At 46.8% G+C, this 18996-nt stretch overlaps 1 protein-coding gene across 7 annotated transcripts in view; it reads left to right on the top strand.

Annotated features, from left to right (window-relative positions):
- gak (cyclin G associated kinase) overlaps positions 1–18996 on the top strand; it is a 113017-nt gene that overhangs the window by 22768 nt on the left and 71253 nt on the right. For all 7 annotated transcript variants that reach the window (XM_078431562.1, XM_078431592.1, XM_078431583.1 and 4 more), the window contains 5 exons: positions 1173–1298; positions 1964–2053; positions 6421–6556; positions 8746–8858; positions 16616–16715. In XM_078431562.1, the coding sequence (XP_078287688.1) occupies positions 1173–1298; positions 1964–2053; positions 6421–6556; positions 8746–8858; positions 16616–16715 (565 nt within the window). The remainder of the gene's footprint in view (positions 1–1172; positions 1299–1963; positions 2054–6420; positions 6557–8745; positions 8859–16615; positions 16716–18996) is intronic.

The raw sequence follows: 18996 nt of genomic DNA, 5'->3' as shown, positions 1-18996 counted from the left end.
TTCCTCGGACTGAGTGTCGGGGGAAAGGGAAACAAAAGATATAGACGGTGATGTAGAGAGATAGAGAACAAATGCATGAAAGATATGCAAAAAAGTCACGATGAGAAAGGAGACAGGCCTAGGTGAAAACGACAAGACCACTTTGAAGCTGGTACGACTTGGGTGAGGGAGGAATGGAGAGATGTGGGAAAGCAAGGGTTACTTGAAGTTAGAGAAATCAATGTTCATACTACTGAGTTGTAAGCTGCTCAAGCGAAATAGGAGGTGCTGTTCCTCCAATTTGCATTTGGTCTCACTTTGACAGTGGAGGAGGCTCAGGACAGAAAGGTCAGTGTGGGAATGGGAAGGGAATTAAAGTGTTTTGCACCGGGAGATCAGGTAGGTTCAGAACCAACTCATCTTCCAAAATGCCAGACAGCAGTGCCGAAGCCCTCTCTGCCTCCCTCCGAGGGTTGTAGACAGTGCAGATGATGCAGCAGTGAACAGCCAACTGAGAGGTGGTGGAGATCAGCAGCCTGCTATGGCCCTGAGTTGAGGAGGTGTGAGAATGATGGTGACCTGACCTTCAAGGGTGAACGTTTTAGGCAACGTGGAAGTCATTGAAAATCTCAGATCTCGGCGAGGACAGTGTTTGAGCGCTGACCATTTAAGTATGCCGAGGGAGGTTCTGCAGATGCTGGTTAAAACTGAAGATAGGCACTGAAGACAGTAACTCAGTGGGAACGACAGCATCTCTGGAGAGAAGGAACCGTGTGAAGAAGGGTCTCGACCCGAAACATCAGCCGTTCCTTCTCTCCAGAGTTGCTGTCTGCCTGAGTCCCTCCAGCTTTTTGTGACCCTTTAAGTATGATGGTTTCAACCTGGAAGCACTTATTGATACGTGTGACTTAATAAGATCTGTTGTTCACAATCGAGGTTGCAAATCTCACGACAGACTATTGGTGCGCTCCATGGTTGTTGATGGAGCAGTTTTAAAACAAAAATATCACCCGAGAATGAAAATCTCACTGAAAAATTGGGAGATGATTTTTTTCTAAGTGCACAGAGAAATCAAGAAATGGATGAGAAATTGCTTAACCAACAGTAGAAGGCTGCTGTTATAGTTGTGTTATTGAATTTCTTGTTGAAGGTGACACATCCTAATTTTGTTGTGCGGTTCATCTCTAATGCAGATTGAAAACCTCTTGGTCAGTAACCAAGGCACAATCAAGCTCTGTGATTTTGGCAGTGCCACCAGCATCGCGCACTATCCGGACTATAGCTGGAGCGCGCACAAGAGGGCAATGGTAGAAGAGGAGGTAAGAGTGTTTTCTATTGTTTATCGCGGTGGCACGTTGAATAGACAATAGGTGCAGGAGGAGGCCCTTCGAGCCAGCACCGCCATTCAATGTGATCATGGCTGATCATTCTCAATCAGTACCCCGTTCCTGCCTTCTCCCCATACCCCCTGACTCCGCTATCCTTAAGAGCTCTATCTAGCTCTCTCTTGAATGCATTCCGAGAATTGGCCTCCACTGCCTTCTGAGGCAGAGAATTCCACAGATTCACAACTCTCTGACTGAAAAAGTTTTTCCTCATACTCTCTGACTGAAAAAGTTTTTCCTCAGTGGCACAGAGCGCACACTGCAGATATTTAGGAAAGACAATGGAGTACCTAACAGAAGGCAGTAGAGGCCAATTCACTGGGTGAATTTAAAAGAGAGTTAGATACAGCTTTTGGGGCTAGTGGAATCAAGGGATCTGGGGGTGAAAGCGGGCACGGGTTACAGATTGTGGATGACAGGCCACGATCACAATGAATGGCGGTACAGGCTCGAAGGGCCAAATGTCCTCCTCCTGCACCTATTTTCTTTGTTTTACCATTCCATCCTTTCATAGTGTGCGTAGTTTGGAACAAAATATTGTTCCATCGTATCATTAATGAATAATTGGTGTAAAGAGCGCCTTTCTTTGACAAAAACAGATTACACGGAATACAACGCCAATGTACAGGACACCAGAGATAATTGACCTTTATTCCAATTACCCAATCAATGAGAAGCAAGATATTTGGGTACGTATGCAATGAATTGCTGCAGCATGCTTTGTAATAACAAAATAAATCACCTCTTACACCCAGAACATCCTTTTGCAGAAAAGCACGATGGAAACCAACGTTGCTTCCATAGTTTAAAGTAGTCTTCACAAAGTCACAACTTTCTTTTTTGTCATTTTGTAGTGAGCTTTCAGAAGTGCAAGATTTTGTCCAAACTACTCATGTATCATGCTACTTGCACGTTTATCAGCCAACTGAATCATCCTACCACAACCAGAGAGCAGTGCTTAACTACTGTCTACCTCTTTGATGACCCTCGGACTATCCTTGATTGGACTTTGCTGGCTTTACCTTGCACTAAACGTTATTCCCTTATCATGCATCGATTGTAATCGTGTATTGTCTTTCCGCTGACTGGATAGTACGCAACAAAAGCTTTTCACTGTACCTCAGTGCACGTGACAGTAAACTGAACTGAACTGAACTGATCTTTATCTGTGTAACTGACTGGTTTGCGGGGGCCCGGCTTACTAGTGAAGGCAATGCCCCTGTATATTTGGTTCCACTGATGCATTGAGAGGGTGGAAAAATCAAATGCAAGAGGGCATAGCTTGAAGGTGAGAGGGGCTGCGTTTAAGGAGATGTGCAGGGCACGTTTTTACACAGAGGGCGGTGGGTGCCTGCAATGCACTTTCACGGGTGGTGACTGAGGCAGATACCAGGGTGGCATTTATGAGACTTTTGGATAGACAATAGGCAATAGGTGCAGGAGGAGGCCATTCGGCCCTTCGAGCCAGCACCACCATTCAATGTGATCATGGCTGATCATTCTCAATCAGTACCCCGTTCCTGCCTTCTCCCCATACCCCCTGACTCTGCTATCCTTAAGAGCTCTATCTAGCTCTCTCTCTTGAATGCATTCAGAGACTTGGCCTCCACTGCCTTCTGAGGCAGTGAATTCCACAGATTTACAACTCTCTGACTGAAAAAGTTTTTCCTCATCTCCGTTCTAAATGGCCTACCCCTTATTCTTAAACTGTGGCCCCTGGTTCTGGACTCCCCCAACATTGGGAACACGTTTCCTGCCTCTAACGTGTCCAACCCCTTAATAATCTTATATGTTTCGATAAGATCCCCTCTCATCCTTCTAAATTCCAGGCACGTGGATGTACAGGGAATGGAGGGATATGAATCACGTGCAGATTGATTAGAGGTGGTCTTGGCATCATGTTTAGTTTTAGTTTAGATTAGTTTATTGTCACGTGTACTGGGGCACAGTGAAAAGCTTTTGTTGTGCGCTAACCAGCCAGTGGAAAGACATACAATACAATACAATACAATATATCTTTATTGTCATTGTACCCAGGGGTACAACGAGATTGGGAATGCGCCTCCCATACGATGCAATAATTTAAGTAATTTAGACAGCAGCAACCCAACGAAATGAAACAGTTGTAACAGTTTTGGACAGGGTAAAGTGCAAGTTGATCTATGCGTTGTGGCCATCCGGCTCAGCAGGACCGGTTCATAGCAGCTATGGCCCTGGGGATGAAGCTGTTCCTGAGTCTGGAGGTGCGGGCGTAGAAGGCCTTGTATCGTCTGCCCGATGGAAGGAGTTCGAACAGACTGTTGCAGGGGTGTGAAGAGTCTTTGTGGATGCTGGTGGCTTTTCTGAGGCATCGTGTGTTGTAGATGCCCTCCAAGTCTGGTAGCTGTGTTCCGATGGCCCTCTGAGCTCTATGGACTACCCGCTGTAGAGCTTTCCTTTCTGCCTCCGTGCAGCTGAGGTACCGCACAGGGATGCCATGCGTTAGGATGCTCTCTATGGTGCAGCGGTAGAAGGTCGTCAGCAGCTGTTGGGGTAGACCAGACTTTTTCAGTGTTCTTAAGTAGAACAGTCTTTGTTGTGCCTTCTTGACCAGCGCAGCAGTGTTATTGGACCATGTTAGGTCCTCCGAAATGTGAGTGCCCAGAAACTTGAAGCTGGACACTCTCTCCATACTGTCCCCGTTGATAGAGATCGGGGCATATTCCCCGTTATGTGACCTACGGAAGTTGATGATCAGCTCCTTGGTCTTGGTGGTATTTAGGGACAGGTTGTTATCCGAGCACCAGTCCGCCAGGTTCTGCACCTCCGCTCTATAGTTTGTTTCATCCCCGTTGGTGATAAGCCCGATCACCGTTGTGTCATCTGCAAACTTGACAATGGTGTTGGTGTCGAATGCAGGAACACAGTCGTGTGTGAAGAGGGAGTAGAGCATGGGGCTCAGAACACAGCCCTGTGGTGTGCCGGTACTCAGGGTGATAGTGGAGGACAGGTGCAGGCCCATTCTCACTGCCTGCGGTCGTTCCAGCAGGAAGTCCAGGATCCAGTCACATAATGACAAGCTGAGGCCTAGCTGGTGGAGTTTGGTGATGAGCTTGGTGGGGATGACCGTGTTGAAGGCGGAGCTATAGTCTATGAATAGCATCCTCACGTACGTGCCCTGTCTCTCTAGGTGAGTCAGGACAGTGTGAAGAGCCAGAGAGATGGCGTCCTCTGTGGATCTATTTGCCCTGTATGCAAATCATGTTTACAATCGAGCTATCCACAGTGCACAAATACATGAGAAGGGAATAATATTTAGTGCAAGGTGAAGCCAGTAAAAATCCAATCAAAGATAGTCTGAGGGTGCCCGATGAGGTAGATAGTAGTTCAAGACTGCTCTCTGGTTGCGGTAGGATGGTTCCGTTCATTTCCCTGATAACAGCAGGTTTCTTTGGCATAGACATCGTGGGCACAAAGGCCTGTTCTTGTGCTGCACTGTCCTAGGTTCTAAAAGTCCCAAACCTTTGAACAGTGTGGGCATGTCCTGATAGACGTATCCCCCACAAGCACACGGCCTTGTGTGAGCTGCCTGAGTGTTCAATGAGGACCTTTCTCTTGTCAAAACATGTGCTGAGTATACTGTTGATGATAACTCCGACTCATGGAGTTGTTTGGTCATTGCACATTGGAGGGAAAAAAATGATCTGCAATCAATGCACAAACTAGTTTTTTTGTTGGAATGTTCAAGGGCCTATCGATTCAAACTCCAGTTGACCAAAAGAACGTGGGCGGAACAGTGACGCAGCGGTAGAGTTGCTGCCTAGCAGCTCCAGAGACCCAGGTTCCATCCTGACCTTGGGTGCCATTTGCAATGTTCTCCCTGTGACCGCTTGGGTTTTCTCCGGGTGCTGCAGTTTCCGCCCACATTTCCGAAGACATGCAGGTTTGTAGGTTAATTGGCCCTCTGTAAATTGCCCCCGGTGTGTAGGACAACCTAGAACTAGCTTACGGGTGGTCAATGGCCCGGACTCGACGGCCGCAGGACCTGTTTCCACGCTGTGCCTCAAAACCAAATTAAACTAAACATTCCAGTGCGGTGAAGCAGGAGAAACTGGGCGGGAAACAGAATTGTGTGCACAATTCACCAATTGCAAAATGAAAAGTATTCGGCCAGCCTCGTGCCATCTGCAGAGAAAGAAATAGAGTTTACGTTTCAGTCAGTGGCTTGTCATCATAACTGACCATAAGTCAGAGATGAAAACCAGATCATAAGGCCATTAGGGATAGGAGTAGAATTAGGCCATTCGGCCCATCAAGTCTACCCCAATTCATTCATGGCTGATCTATCTCTCCCTCCTAACCCCATTCTCCTGCCTTCTCCCCATAACCTCTGAGACCTGTACTAATCAAAAATCTATCTCTTCCTTAAAAATATCCACTGACTTGGCCTTCACAGCATTCTGTGGCAAATTCCACAGATACACCACCCTCAGACTAAATACATTTCTCCTCATCTCCTTCCTAAAAGAACATTCTTTAATTCTGAGGCTATGACCTCTAGTCCGAGACTCTCCCATTAGTGGAAACACATCCGCTCCACATCCACTCTATCCAAGCCTTTCACTATTCTGTTTGTTTCAATGAGGCCCCACCTCATTCTTCTGAGCTCCAGCGAGTACAGGCCCAGTGCGTGCAAAAGCTCATCATTGGTTAACCTACTCATTCCTGGGATCATTCTTATAAACCTCCTCTGGACCCTCTCCAGAGCCAGCACGTCCTTCCTCAGATATGGCGTCCAAAATCGCTCACAATATCCCAAATGTGGCCTTACCAGCGCCTTATGGAGCCTCAGCATTACAACCCTGGTTTTTTGTATACAAGCCCTCTTGAAATAAATGCTAGCACTGAGTTTGCTTTAAAGAGAAAAAGGGAGGATGGTAATGACCAAAGGCAAGCAGCCTGTGAAGGAGTAAGAAGGAGATATTAAGTGACAAGAGGGTTAATGAAGGCTGATTTTTTTTTCTCTCTAACGGACGTGCAGATGTTTGTTAAAGATATATCTTGTGACTCTCCTCAGGCCTTGGGTTGCATTCTATACCTGTTGTGCTTTAAGCAACACCCATTTGAAGATGGAGCTAAACTTGGAATAGTGAATGGAAAGTACTCTATTCCTGCAAATGATACAAAATACAATGTTTTTCACGATCTCATTCGTAAGTATTAAATGCAAGTTATACAGTTTCAACATTCAAAGTTGAAAGGTTAATTATGCAAGGCACACCAGCTGAAATGTTAACAATGAATGTTAGATGACTATTTTGCAGCCGTGAACTAGTTGGGAGAGGTGATGGCACTTATTGTGTGCTCAACCTTAGTCCTCCAGTGCAGATGCTTTAGATGGTCTGAAGAAGGGTCTCGACCTGAAACGTCACCCATTCCTTCTCTCCAGAGATGCTGCCTGTCCCGCTGTGTTACTTCAGCATTTTGTGCCTATCTTCGGTTTAAATCAGCATCTGCAGTTCCTCCCTACACAGGATGCTTTTATTTGCTGAGTGCCTGTAATAATTTGCTGAATACCGTGATATTCACTCAGTATTGAGTATAGAAGTTGGGAGGTCATGTTGCAGTTGTATAAGACGTTGGTGAGACCGCATTTAGAATATTGTGTTCACTTCTGGGCACCATGTTATAGGAAAGATATTGCCAAGCTTGAAAGGGTTCAGAAAAGATTTACGAGGATGTTGCCAGGACTAGAGGGTGTGAGCAAAAGGGAGAGGTTGAGTAGGCTGGGTCTCTATTCCATGGAGTGCAGGAGGATGAGGGGGGATCTTATAGAGGTGCACAAAATCATGAGAGGAATAGAAGGGGTAGATGCACACAGTCTCTTGTGCAGAGTTGGGGAATCGAGGACCAGCGGACATAGGTTCACGGTGAAGGGGAAAAGAATTAATAGGAATCCAAGGGGTATTTTTTTCACACAAAGGATGGTGGGTGAATGGAACAAGATGTCAGAGGAGGTAGTTGAGGCTGGGACTATCCCAACATTTAAGAAACAGTTAGACGGGTACATGGATAGGACTGGTTTGGAGGGATATGGACCAAGCGCAGGCAAGTGGGACGAGTGTAGGCAAGTTGGGCCAAAGGGCCTGTTTCCACACTGTATCACTCTATGACTCATTGTTGAGGAATATAATAAATCAAAGGAATAATCCCATTTGCAAAAAATAGGCAGTATTATATAGCAGGATTTTATCTTGAATATATAATCACTTCTCAGCATTCCAAGTGTTGGGGATTTTGAAAATGATAAGGAAGATGAGTAGGTTGTGATACGGTTAACCCTGGAGCTCATATACTGAGGAAGCAAATGGCCAACATAGAATGGCAGGCTTCACAGCACAGTTTAATTAAAATAGCTAAAACTAATCGCCAAGAGAAAAAAATAGAAGCTTTAAATCCATTCACAAAATGTTGACGGGCAAATTACAAATGGTCTGAGGAAAAAGCAGCACAGATTACAGCAGGATTGCAAAACCCACTGGGGATTGAGCCCATGTAATTATAATATCTCAGTCTGGTATGCTGCTAAACCCGGCGAAATTCAGCTGAGGATATTTCTAATTATCGAAACCAGAACGGCTGCTTTGTAATTGTTTACTCGCCATACGGCTTCCTTTCAGCTAATGGATTTTCTTAGTCTGCCGATGAAACACTTTTTTCATTGTTCGCTGTCGAGTGATTGGGACTTTCATTAACGTTTGGCTGCTTCTGGGAGTAAACAACATATTAGAAGTGATGGCATGATAATTTGGACATTCAATCCGTGAGCTATTGAGGCTGAGTGAGTGTGAGCGAATACTTGATCTCACTCACCTTTTTGCTGAATTCTTTATGAATGAATGAATGAATGAATGAATCAATCAATCAATGAATACTTTATTGTCATATGTGACAAGTCACAGCAAAATTCTTTGCTTGCACACCCAAGGTATGTAAATAGTCGCCACGTAAAGTGCGCTTGCAAAGTTACAAAGTACCCCCAAGCCATGTCCCCCTTTGTTCTTCCTCTTTCCCCCTCCTCACGGCGGTCCCCCCTTTGTTCCTTCCCTCGGCAGCGACGTCCTCACTTCCACGTGGTCCGTCCTCGTCCGTCGGTCAGCGCCATCATCGACCGTCACACTGACCTCTCCACTATCCGACGGACTCGGGCTCCGACCCACGGGGCTCCGGCCTTGGGTTCTCCACTTCCCGCCGGGAGGCGTCTTTAAAACCATCACAGGCGATTTTCTTCTCTCCGCCCTGACCTTCCCCCCCCCCCCACATTACGGAGTGGAGTGGGGTATATTTCCTCTAGGACTCTAGTGTGATAATCTACATTTTCCCTTCTCTTTCACTGCTGTAGGTAATATGATGAAGATAAATCCTCAGGAGAGAGTGGGTATAACCGAGGTTGTGAACCAGCTGCAGGAGATAGCTGCTGCGAGGAATATTAATCTTAAATCTCCGATCTCAGAGGTAAGAAACCCGTGTCAAGGTTGCCAGTTGGTGGCTTGACAACAAGTGTGGAGTTCTGATTTGACTTTGGCAGCAGTTTAGTAGATCAAAAACATTGTATTTAAACTGCTATTATTTAATATTTAAGAAGGGTCTCGACCCGCAACGTCACCCTTTCCTTCTATCCAGAGATGCTGCCTGTCCCGCTGAGTTATTCCAGCTTTTTGTGTCTATCCTCTCTTATTTAATATTTAGTCATTATCGAAAAGCATCTGGCATTTATTGAACCTGCTGCTCATTTGTGTTCTCGGAGCAAATGAGAGGATCTGATAGCAAGTGAGAGGATATGGGGAAAAAGCAGGAACGGGGTACTGATTTTGGATGGTCAGCCATGATCACATTGAATGGTGGTGCTGGCTCAAAGGGCTGAATGGCCTATTCCTGCACCTATTTTCCATGTTTCTATGAATAAGAATTGCATCCAATAGGTTGGGCAGCACGGTGGTGCAGCGGTAGAGTTGCTGCCTCACAGCGCCAGAGAGCTGGGATGGAGACTGACATTGGGTGCTGTATTTATTTAAATGATAAACGCTGCAGTATAAATGCACCGCACCACTCCCTTCTGGCTATGGCTCTTTTTTCTAATGTTAAAATTCTTGATAGAAAGAGGAAAACAATAGCAGTTGAAGCTGACACACACTGAGTTGGTCAACAGGTGTCTTTGTCCTGGAAGCCATTGAAACTCTTAACAACACGCTTTAAATACATTTTCGTGTTCCTGGATCAGTTATGCTGGCAATCACTTGGCCCGGCAGTGGTTCAAACTGAGCTGTTCACAGTGTGCACTGCAGACTCATTTCACTTGAGCCTGGTATTTAGTGGTGTTCGGAAAGGTGCATTGAACACATAAGAAATTGTAGATTTTTTTTAGAGATTTAGAGATACAGCGCGGAAACGGGCCCTTCAGCCCACCGGGTCCGCGCCGCCCAGCGATCCCCGCACATTAACACTATCTTACACACACTAGGGACAATTTTTTTAACATTTGCCCAGCCAATTAACCTACATACCTGTACGTCTTTGGAGTGTGGGAGGAAACCGAAGATCTCGGAGAAAACCCACGCAGGTCACGGGGAGAACGTACAAACTCCATACAGACGGCGCCCGTAGTCAGGATCGAACCTGAGTCTCCGGCGCTGCATTTGCTGTAAGGCAGCAACTCTACCGCTGCGTCACCGATGCTGGTGTGTGTGTGTGGGGGTGGGGGGGGGGGGGGGCAAGAAGGAACTGCAGGTGCTGGATTACACTGACGATAGACAGAAAATGCTGGAGCAACTCAGTCCGACAGGCAGCATTTCTAGATAGAAGGAGTGGGTGACATTTCGGGTCGAGAAGAAGGGTCGATATCAGTTTGAAGAAATGTCTCGACTGGAAACATCACCTGTTCCTTCTCTCCAGAGATGCTGCCTGTCCCGCTGAGTTACTCCAGCATTTTGTGCCTACAATGTTCCTATCATTGGGTTGCAAGCTACCCAAGTGGAATACGAGGTGCTGTTCTTCCAGTTTGCATGTGACCGCACTCCAGCAGCGGAGGAGGCCAAGGGCAGAAGGGTTGGCATGAGAAAGGGAATTGGTGGACAGGGCGCATGTATTCAGTGTCACTAGTCTATGCTTGGTTGTGCCGATGTGGAGGGGGCCACAACGGGAAAGGTTTATTGACCTGTGTGTGTTGTGATGTGTCTGATCTGTTCCTCTGTGATTATAAGACAAGATGTCTTGTTCTCATGCACAGTAATTTCCCCGTTTTTCACGTCTCACACTGTGTGCATGAACCCTGTACCAGGTTATGCCAATGATAAACTAATCCCTTCATTTTCGTCCAATGCATCTTGAAAATTGGCAGCGTTTAGTAGATTAAAAAAAAAAATCCATGTTGTTATTCAATATTTAATAATTATCAAAATGCATCTGGCATTTATTGAGCCTGCTGCTCGTTTGTGTTCTTGTAGCAAGTGAGAGGAGCTTGAATAGGAATTGCATCCAATAAGTTGGGCAGCACAGAGGCGCAGCGGTAGAGTTGGTGCCTCACAGCGCCAGAGCCCCATGTTCGATCCTGACTGCGGGTGCTGTCTCTACGAAGAATGTCTGTTCTCCCTGTGACCTGCGTGGGCTTTCTCCGGGATTTCCAGTTTCATCCCACACTCCACAAAGACGCGCAGTTTTGTTGGTTAATTGGCTTCAGTAAGATTGTAAATTGTCCGTCGTGTGCAGGATGGTGTTAGTGTACAGGGCGAGCGCTGGTCGGTGCAGACTCGGTGGGCCGAATGGCCTGTTTCCGTGCTGTATCTCTGAAGGATCCGACCATTGGGTCAGATAGTGCTGGACTTGGCTTGTTGTCTGCAGTGCCCTTAGATACCTGCCTTTCCCAGACACGGACTGCAATCAAATTAACCTCTGCTCCGAGAGGGCTCTTAGGAGGTGGTGATGAGACCTCAGATGGCTTGTTGCTAAGACTATGCTCCCTGAATGCCTTGATGGCTTTCACTACTGTTAAAAACAGTGTGCATAAATGTTTCTGCTGGAAACAAGTGAAATATGGCTAATTATGAAAACTGTTAAAACAATTTCAGCTTCAAGTTAACTAAAAACACCGTAAAATACTGACATAATTGGAAATGTTAACTGCACTTGCGGTTCCCCATAGAGTTGGCGCCCTCACATAAACCTGCAGGGTTGCCGATGTACACAAACCTGCCCTAATGTGAGTTTGGCCTCTCTCTCTCTCTCTCCTCTGTCAGTGCTCCACTGCTTTCACTTGACCTCTGGCTTATTTTGGACTTCTGCACCACACTGCGTGTGTGTGGAAGTGTGAGATAAGCTGAATCCCAACAGCTAGGAGCTGAAAGCTGCCAGTGAACCCCACTCACGTATGAATGTTCAGTTTCTTTTCTCCATTGTGATTTAGAGACGTAGAATTCAACGAGGTTTTTTTAATCAATGGAAAGGATTGTTTATGTATTTTTAAATTTTGGCCCATTCTAACATTACGCATGTGTGCGCGTGTCTGTGTGTGTGCACGCCTGTGATTGTGCGCGCCTGTGTGCGTGCGCGCGCCTGTGTGGGTGTGCGCGCCCGCGCGTCTATGTGTGCACGCCTGTGCGCGCTGTCTGTGCGCGCGCGTATCCGCGTGTCTGTGTGCGCGAGCGTGTCTGTTTTCCCATGTCTGTGCGCTTGCCCGTGTCTGCGTGTGTCCACGTGCTTCTCCGTGTGTTTGTGCGTGTCTGCGTGTGCCTGTTTGTGTCCGTGTCTACGTGCATGTTCGGGTCTGTGCGTGCGTGCCTGGCTGTGTGCGTGCATGCGTTTGTGCGTGTCTCTGTGTGTTTGCGTCTGTGTGTGTCAGTCTGTGGACTCAGCATGATATGTTTATATTCTCCATCTGTCATTAGTTCATTTTGCATCAATGTACAACTGGATAAGGCATCCAAGCCTGGAGGAAGTTAATTTCCTAATGCGTTCCTATCATCATTCTGTCGCCTTGTCGCTTCCTGGGGATCATTGTAATTGGAAACACGACCAGTCCTGGGAAGCTGCTCTCTCGTGCAGGAAGGTCATTGCTGATCCTGCAGCTGTGTCATGTTCAAAGCCCCATGGCCGTTGCTTCATATAGTGCTCAAACATCTAGTCAGCATTGGCCTGAATATTTTCATAGACGCAGCATCTACATTTCGATGATGAAGGACATTTCTTACCTCACTCATAATGGCTGACTTCCTACCCTGAACTCATCATCAAAGACTCCAAGCTCCCTTGTCTGAGGAGCAGTCTCTAGGTAACAACTCTGCCGATTGCCCCAGGAATCTTGCACGTTTCAATGGGGCGGCACATTGGTGCATCTGGCCAAGCTGCGCCAGAAGCCCATGTTCGATCCTGACCACGGTTGATATCTGTTTGCTCTCCTGTGACCGGTTATCTCCCGCATCCTAAAGACGCGGGTTGGATTGCAGATTAGCTGGCCCGCTGCAAATTGCCTGTGGCCTGTAGAAAGTGGATGCAAAAGTGGGATAACATAGAACCACAGGTGCTCTTCAACTTACGGTGGGTTACATTCCGAGAAACCCATCGGAAACAGAAAATATCGTAAGTCGGAATGCATTTAATAAACCTGATCACGTGGCCGAAAGCGAGCGGCGGCTCGCTATGGGCCGCTGGCGTTTGCACCATCGCAAAGTCGAAATATCGTAAGTCGAAGCATTGTTAGTTGGGGAGCATCCGTAGTGTGAATGGGTGATCGATGGCCAGCATGGATGTGCTGGGCTGAAGGGCCTGTTTCCATCGTGTATCTCAAAAACTAAAACTGAAACTCAAATAAAAACAATGAAATCACCTCTTCTTCAAATTCTGCTGGGTTGTTCAATACTACTCTTTCTCCCCCACCGTCCCCACCACACCCTCCTTTCAAAGCAATTTAGTAAACGATTAGACGGGCGTGGACCCGTTTGGGTGTAAACCTTTCCTGCGGGCCCAGCAACCCTCCCCCAACTGACAATCCGTAAAGCTGTTTCCGGCTGAGGAATGTCTCCCGTGGGCGGGTAAGGGGGGACAGAGGAGGGGAGAGGGAGCCACTCACCTCGGCCCCATGCGGCCAGCGCAAGCCATGGACCCGAAACCTCTCCTGCAGCCAACAGCGGTGACGGCCATCTTGTTTGGCCCTCTGCTGCCGTGCTGCACCATGGGAGGAAGGTCAAGCACAGGGTCCTCCCCGCGGCGGAGGCGGGGGGGGGGAGCACATTTATTAAAGTTTATTAAGTTAATTGTTTATAAAAAGTAACAAAACTTGATTTATTGAGACCGCAGGGGAATGGTGAGTAGGGTGGGCCTAATAATGGTTGCGCTATTGTGTACCGTTTTGGCTGTATTTCAAAAACAAATATATTCACAAACCCACAAATCTACAAGATGAGAGTTTTAGTAATTTACTAGACCAAGTGGACCCGTTGGGCCCAAACCTCTCCTGCATTCGTGCAGCACCCTCTCCTCTCCCCACCCCTCCCTCTCTCCCCATCACCCTCTCCCCCTTCCCTCCTCCCCTCCCTCCTCCCCCCTCCCCCTCCCTCCCCCCACTCCATCCCCCTCAACCCCCCTTATCCTCCCTCCTCCCCCCCTCCCTCCACCTCCTCCCTCCCTCCCTCCTAGGAGATAGATTTAAACTTTAAAATATGAATAACTTTAAAAATATAACACCGATTTCAATGAAACCTCTTCCATTAGCACCAAAGGGACGACGGTGAGTAAGGTGGGCCTAAAATTGTTGCGCTATCGTGTACCATTTTGGCTGTAGTTGAGGAACAAACAAACAAATGAGAGTTTTGGTATATAGATAGATGTTGGACCACTTCCAATGCAAGAATTGCCATCCTTACAAAGACCAAACTCGTGCTCAACACTTTTGCAATAATGATACGTTATTGTCACATGCACCTAGGTGCAGTGAAATTCTTTGTTTTTGCACAAAGTACACATTGGGTCCTCACGTATCTGGTGCCGATAAAGTTACAAAGGTACCCATTGGGGTCATAGGTGTAGGAAGGAACTGCAGGTGCCGGTTTCCTCCTGCAGATAGACACAAAATGCTGGAGTAACTCAGCGGGACAGGTAGCGGCTCTGGAGAGACGGAATGGGTGATGTTTTGGGTCAAGACCCTTCTTCAGACTCACGTTTCTGGTCGAGACCCTTCTTCAGACTCAAAAGACGGGTCTCGTCCCGAAACGTCATCCATTCCTTCTATCCAGAAGTGCTGCCTGTCCCACTGAGTTATTCCAGCATTTTGTGTCTCATTAGTGTCATGTTGGTCCCTCTTCATTCTCAGTGCCCCCCCCCCGCTGGGTCCCTTTTTGTTCCCAGTGGCTCAGGCCGACAGTCTCTCCGTTTTTGCTGCAAAAATCCAGCGGCTCTCTCCCGATGCCGTGGTCCTCCAAGTCTTCAGGACCTCCAGACGGGTTCCCGGTTCTGCGGTCCGACGAGCCTTTGGATCTTCCGAGGGGACACCGCAGTTGTGGCACCCTCCGCCAGTATATTAATTCTCCACGATGTGTGTGTTTCCTCCCGATACTCCGGTTTCCTCCCACATCCCAAAGACATGCGGCTTTGTAGGTTAATTGGCCCTGTAAAAATTGCCCCTAGTGTGAAGAGAGTGGATGAGAGAGTGGGATATCAGAGAACTGGTTTGAATGGGCAATCAATTATGAGGGCAATTTACAAAGGCCAATTAACTTACAAGGTGTAAGACAAGATGTACACAAAGAGCTGGAGGAACTCAGCGGGACAGGCAGCATCTCTGGAGAGAAGGAATGAGTAATGTTTCGGGTCGAGACCCTTCTTCAGAATCGCATCTATTGCTCACCGATTGCACACGGATTGCTCACATCTATTGTCTCAATGTGGATGGAACTGTTTTAATTGCTTGAACACAATATACTTTACTAGTTAGGAAACACTTTTCCGTCATTTATGTGCCAAATTACAATTATGTGTAACAATTAGTTTTGCAGTGGAAAACCTTGGAAGAAGAAAAGTGTGTCTGGGGATTCTTGCAGCTCTGATAGTGCACCCTGTGTTATTAAAATATGGATTTGATTATAGAAAGATGGAAACATACATAGAAAGATAGAAAATAGGTGCAGGAGTAGGCCATTCAGCCCTTCGAGCCAGCACCACCACCATTCAATATGATCATGGCTGATCATCCAGAATCAGTACCCCGTTCCTGCTTTTCCCCCATGTCCCTTGATTCCGTTAGCCATAAGAGCTAAATCTAACTCTCCCTTGAAAACATCCAGTGAATTAGCCTCCACTGCCTACTGTGGCAGAGAATTATTAAAGCAATAGCTGAATGTGTTTTAATGCCTGATTATATTGGGCAATGTGGACTGATCAAACTGTATCTCATGGGCTTTTTTAAATTGTAAGACCTTGTAGATTTGCAGTTAGCTAAAGGAGGAGGGTTGCGTCAGTTTAGTTTAGAAATACAGCATGGAAACAGGCCTTTCGGCCCACCGCGTCCGCACCGACCGGTGATCCCTGCACACGAACACCATCGTACGCACACTAGGGGCAATTTCCAATTTTACCAAGCCAATTAACTTACAAACCTGTACATCTTTGGAGTGTGGGAGGAAACCGGAGATCTCAGAGAAAACCTACGAAGGTCACGGGGGGACGGGACGTGCAAAGCCCGTACAGACAGCACCTGTAGTCGGGATCGAACCGGGTCCCTGGTGCTGTAAGGCAGCAACTCTACTGCTGCACCACCGTGCTGCTTCAATTGAAGAGTGTTCCCTTCACTATTTGGATTTATGATGCACCATGTTTTTCTTTATAGTTTTGGTAACTTTCAAATCATCGGATGAAAAAAATGTGGAACTTTTGTCTGGCTGAGCCTGCCCATGTTCGTAGTTAGGATGAAAATCGAGGAAGATTTACTCCATTTTAATTGTAAATGTGACGCATGTAAGCTGCAGTCAGCTGCACATACTGCACTCGAGCCACAATAGGTAACCCGCTGGACCTGCCTGTGAGTGCTAAGCTGAGCTTTGTGTTGGGTCTGAGTGCAGCAGTCCCTCTGGACTCACTCTTGCTCTCACTCCGAAACAGTTGCAGACTCATTTCCAATTGGCGTGCAGTCTTTGCCTTTTCTTATTTGTATTGTGTCCGAATCATTCTCTCACGAAACTCTGGGATTTTACTTCAGTTTGGTGGTAATTGATATTCATTCTTAACAGTTCCTGGAGCAGAATGGAGGAATCACCAACAGCACGGTTGCAAGTACAAAGCCGCAATGGAACAAACCGGGAGGATCTCTGAACAATGTGCATAATGCAGGTGGGTGGCCTGCTTCTTCAGCAAAGGATTTTTTTTAATCTTCCTGGCGTAGCAGTAGAGTTGCTGCCTTACAGCGCCAGAGACCTGGGTTCGATCCTGACTACGGGTGCTATCTGTACAGAGTTTGTATGTTCTCCCCGTGAGCTGTGTGGGGTTTTCTCCGAAATCTTCGGTTTCCTCCTACACTCCAAAGACGTACAGGTTTGTAGGTTAATCGGCTTGGTATCACTGTAAAAAAAAAATTGTCCCTCGTGTGTGTGGGGTGGTGTTAGTCTGCGGGGATCGCTGGTCGGCGCAGAATCGGTGGGCCTGTTTCCGCGCTGCATCTCTGAACACAACTAAACCAAGCAAAGCCATATAAATGTGTGTCTTGTAGTAACAAACGCATTCAAGTTTAAGGTGCACTGTGTTGTTACTGATTGGTGATCAGCATCACTCATCTTGTTATTAAAGAGGATTTGATAGTTAAAATCCTGCTGTCAAGATTGTTTAGACTCAGGACTGTAACTTGGTTCTCCACGTAGATGCAAGCCAGGAAGCTCATGTAGAAATCAGGTCAGAAACAATGATGCCGCTACAGCGGTGCCCTCGTTTCTATTTGATTATTCCATCTGTGTTCAGTTTTATGTTGCTCGTTAGCACACAAATTGACAAATAGAATGGGCTCTGGTTTGTTTTTCTTTCAAACCCGCAAAGTCACACCGACAACCCGTACTCAGTGGACTTATTAATATGTTTATTGTTATTGAATTTGAGACCTCTGCAGAATCATCAAAGCCAGGACCACAAGGGGTATCATAGAATCACAGGGCTGTACAGCTCAAAATTGGACCCTTCGGCCCACTGCGTCCATGCTGTCCATTTGTCCACACTAGCCTTCTGTGCCTTACCTCAAAGATCAATGAGATTGTCTGTGTACAGAGGGACAGGAGAATGGACCAGCCTCAAAATGATCATTTCATGTCTCATGTCAAAGGAACAGAATTAGGCCATCAAGTCTACTCTGCCATGCAATTGTGGCTGATCTATCTTTCCCACTCAGCCCCATTCCCCTTCCTTCTCCCCATAACCTTTGATACCCTGACTAATCAAGAATCTGTCCATCTCTGCTTTAAAAATACACAGTGACTTGGCCTCCACAGCTGCCTGTGGCAAAGAATTCCACAGATTCATCACCCTCTGACGAAAGAAATTTCTCCTCATCTCCTTTCTAAAGAAATGTTCTATTTCTCACCTGTATTTACCACGGAGAAAGACATAGATGGCAGGAAATCCAGGGGAGTTAATAGTGATATCTTGACGAGATGTTTTCCAAGGCATTAAGGTAAATAAATTCCCAGGGTGTGATCAAGTGTATCTTAGGACCTGGTGGGAAGCTGGGGACGAAAAATGTGAAATTGGAGAGGAATGGGTGAGGTGCGGAAGACTGGAGGGTCTCTCATGTTGTGCCTCTGTGTAAGAAACCACCGCAATGTCCAAACCAACTGGAAGAACTGAGATAAATGCCCCGAGGCAACTACAACCACCCACAACAAGCTTCCCACCCCTCAGTTGTGTAGAATGTCTTCTCTTCCAGCCGTAACTAGGGGTGATGAGGGGTGATCTTACAGAGGTGTATAAGATCATGAGAGGAATAGATCGGGTAGATGCACAGAGTTTCTTGCCCAGAGTAGGGGAATCGAGAACCAGAGGGCACAGGTTTAAGGTGAAGGGGAAAAGATTGAATAGGAATCTGAAGGGTCATTTTTTCACACAAAGGGAGGTGGGTGTGTGGAACAAGCTGCCAGAGGAGGTAGTTGAGGCAGGGACTATCGCAACATTTAAGAAACACTTAGGCAGGTACGTAGATAGGACAGGTTTGGAGGGATATGGACCAAATGCGGTCAGATGGGACTAGTGTAGCTGGGACATGCTGGCCGGTGTGGGCTAGTTGGTCCGAAGGACCTGTTTCCACACTGTATCACTATGACTCTTCTGGGCTAGGGGTGACTTGTACAAAAGGGACGGGTTACATCTTAACAGCAGGGGGACAAACATTCTGGCAGGCAGGTTTGCTAGTGCGACACCTGTGGCTTTAAACTAAGTAGTGGGGGGGAGGGGTTAACAAATTGTGAATATGAAGATGAGGTTAAAGGGAATTCAGGAGATATTGCAGAAGACTCTCGGAAGAATGGGAACAGAAGTTCTAGAGGGGAAAAGAGATTAAGGGCAGGGCCATTTGTGACCGATGTGAGAGGGGAGGTAAATACAGAAGTTAAAGTGTTGTACTTAAATGCGCGTA

Source organism: Rhinoraja longicauda, chromosome 3 (assembly GCF_053455715.1).
Source record: "Rhinoraja longicauda isolate Sanriku21f chromosome 3, sRhiLon1.1, whole genome shotgun sequence".
Lineage (NCBI taxonomy): Eukaryota > Metazoa > Chordata > Chondrichthyes > Rajiformes > Arhynchobatidae > Rhinoraja > Rhinoraja longicauda.
Note: the sequence above shows the minus strand (reverse complement) of the source record. Positions and strands in the feature narration are given on the sequence as shown.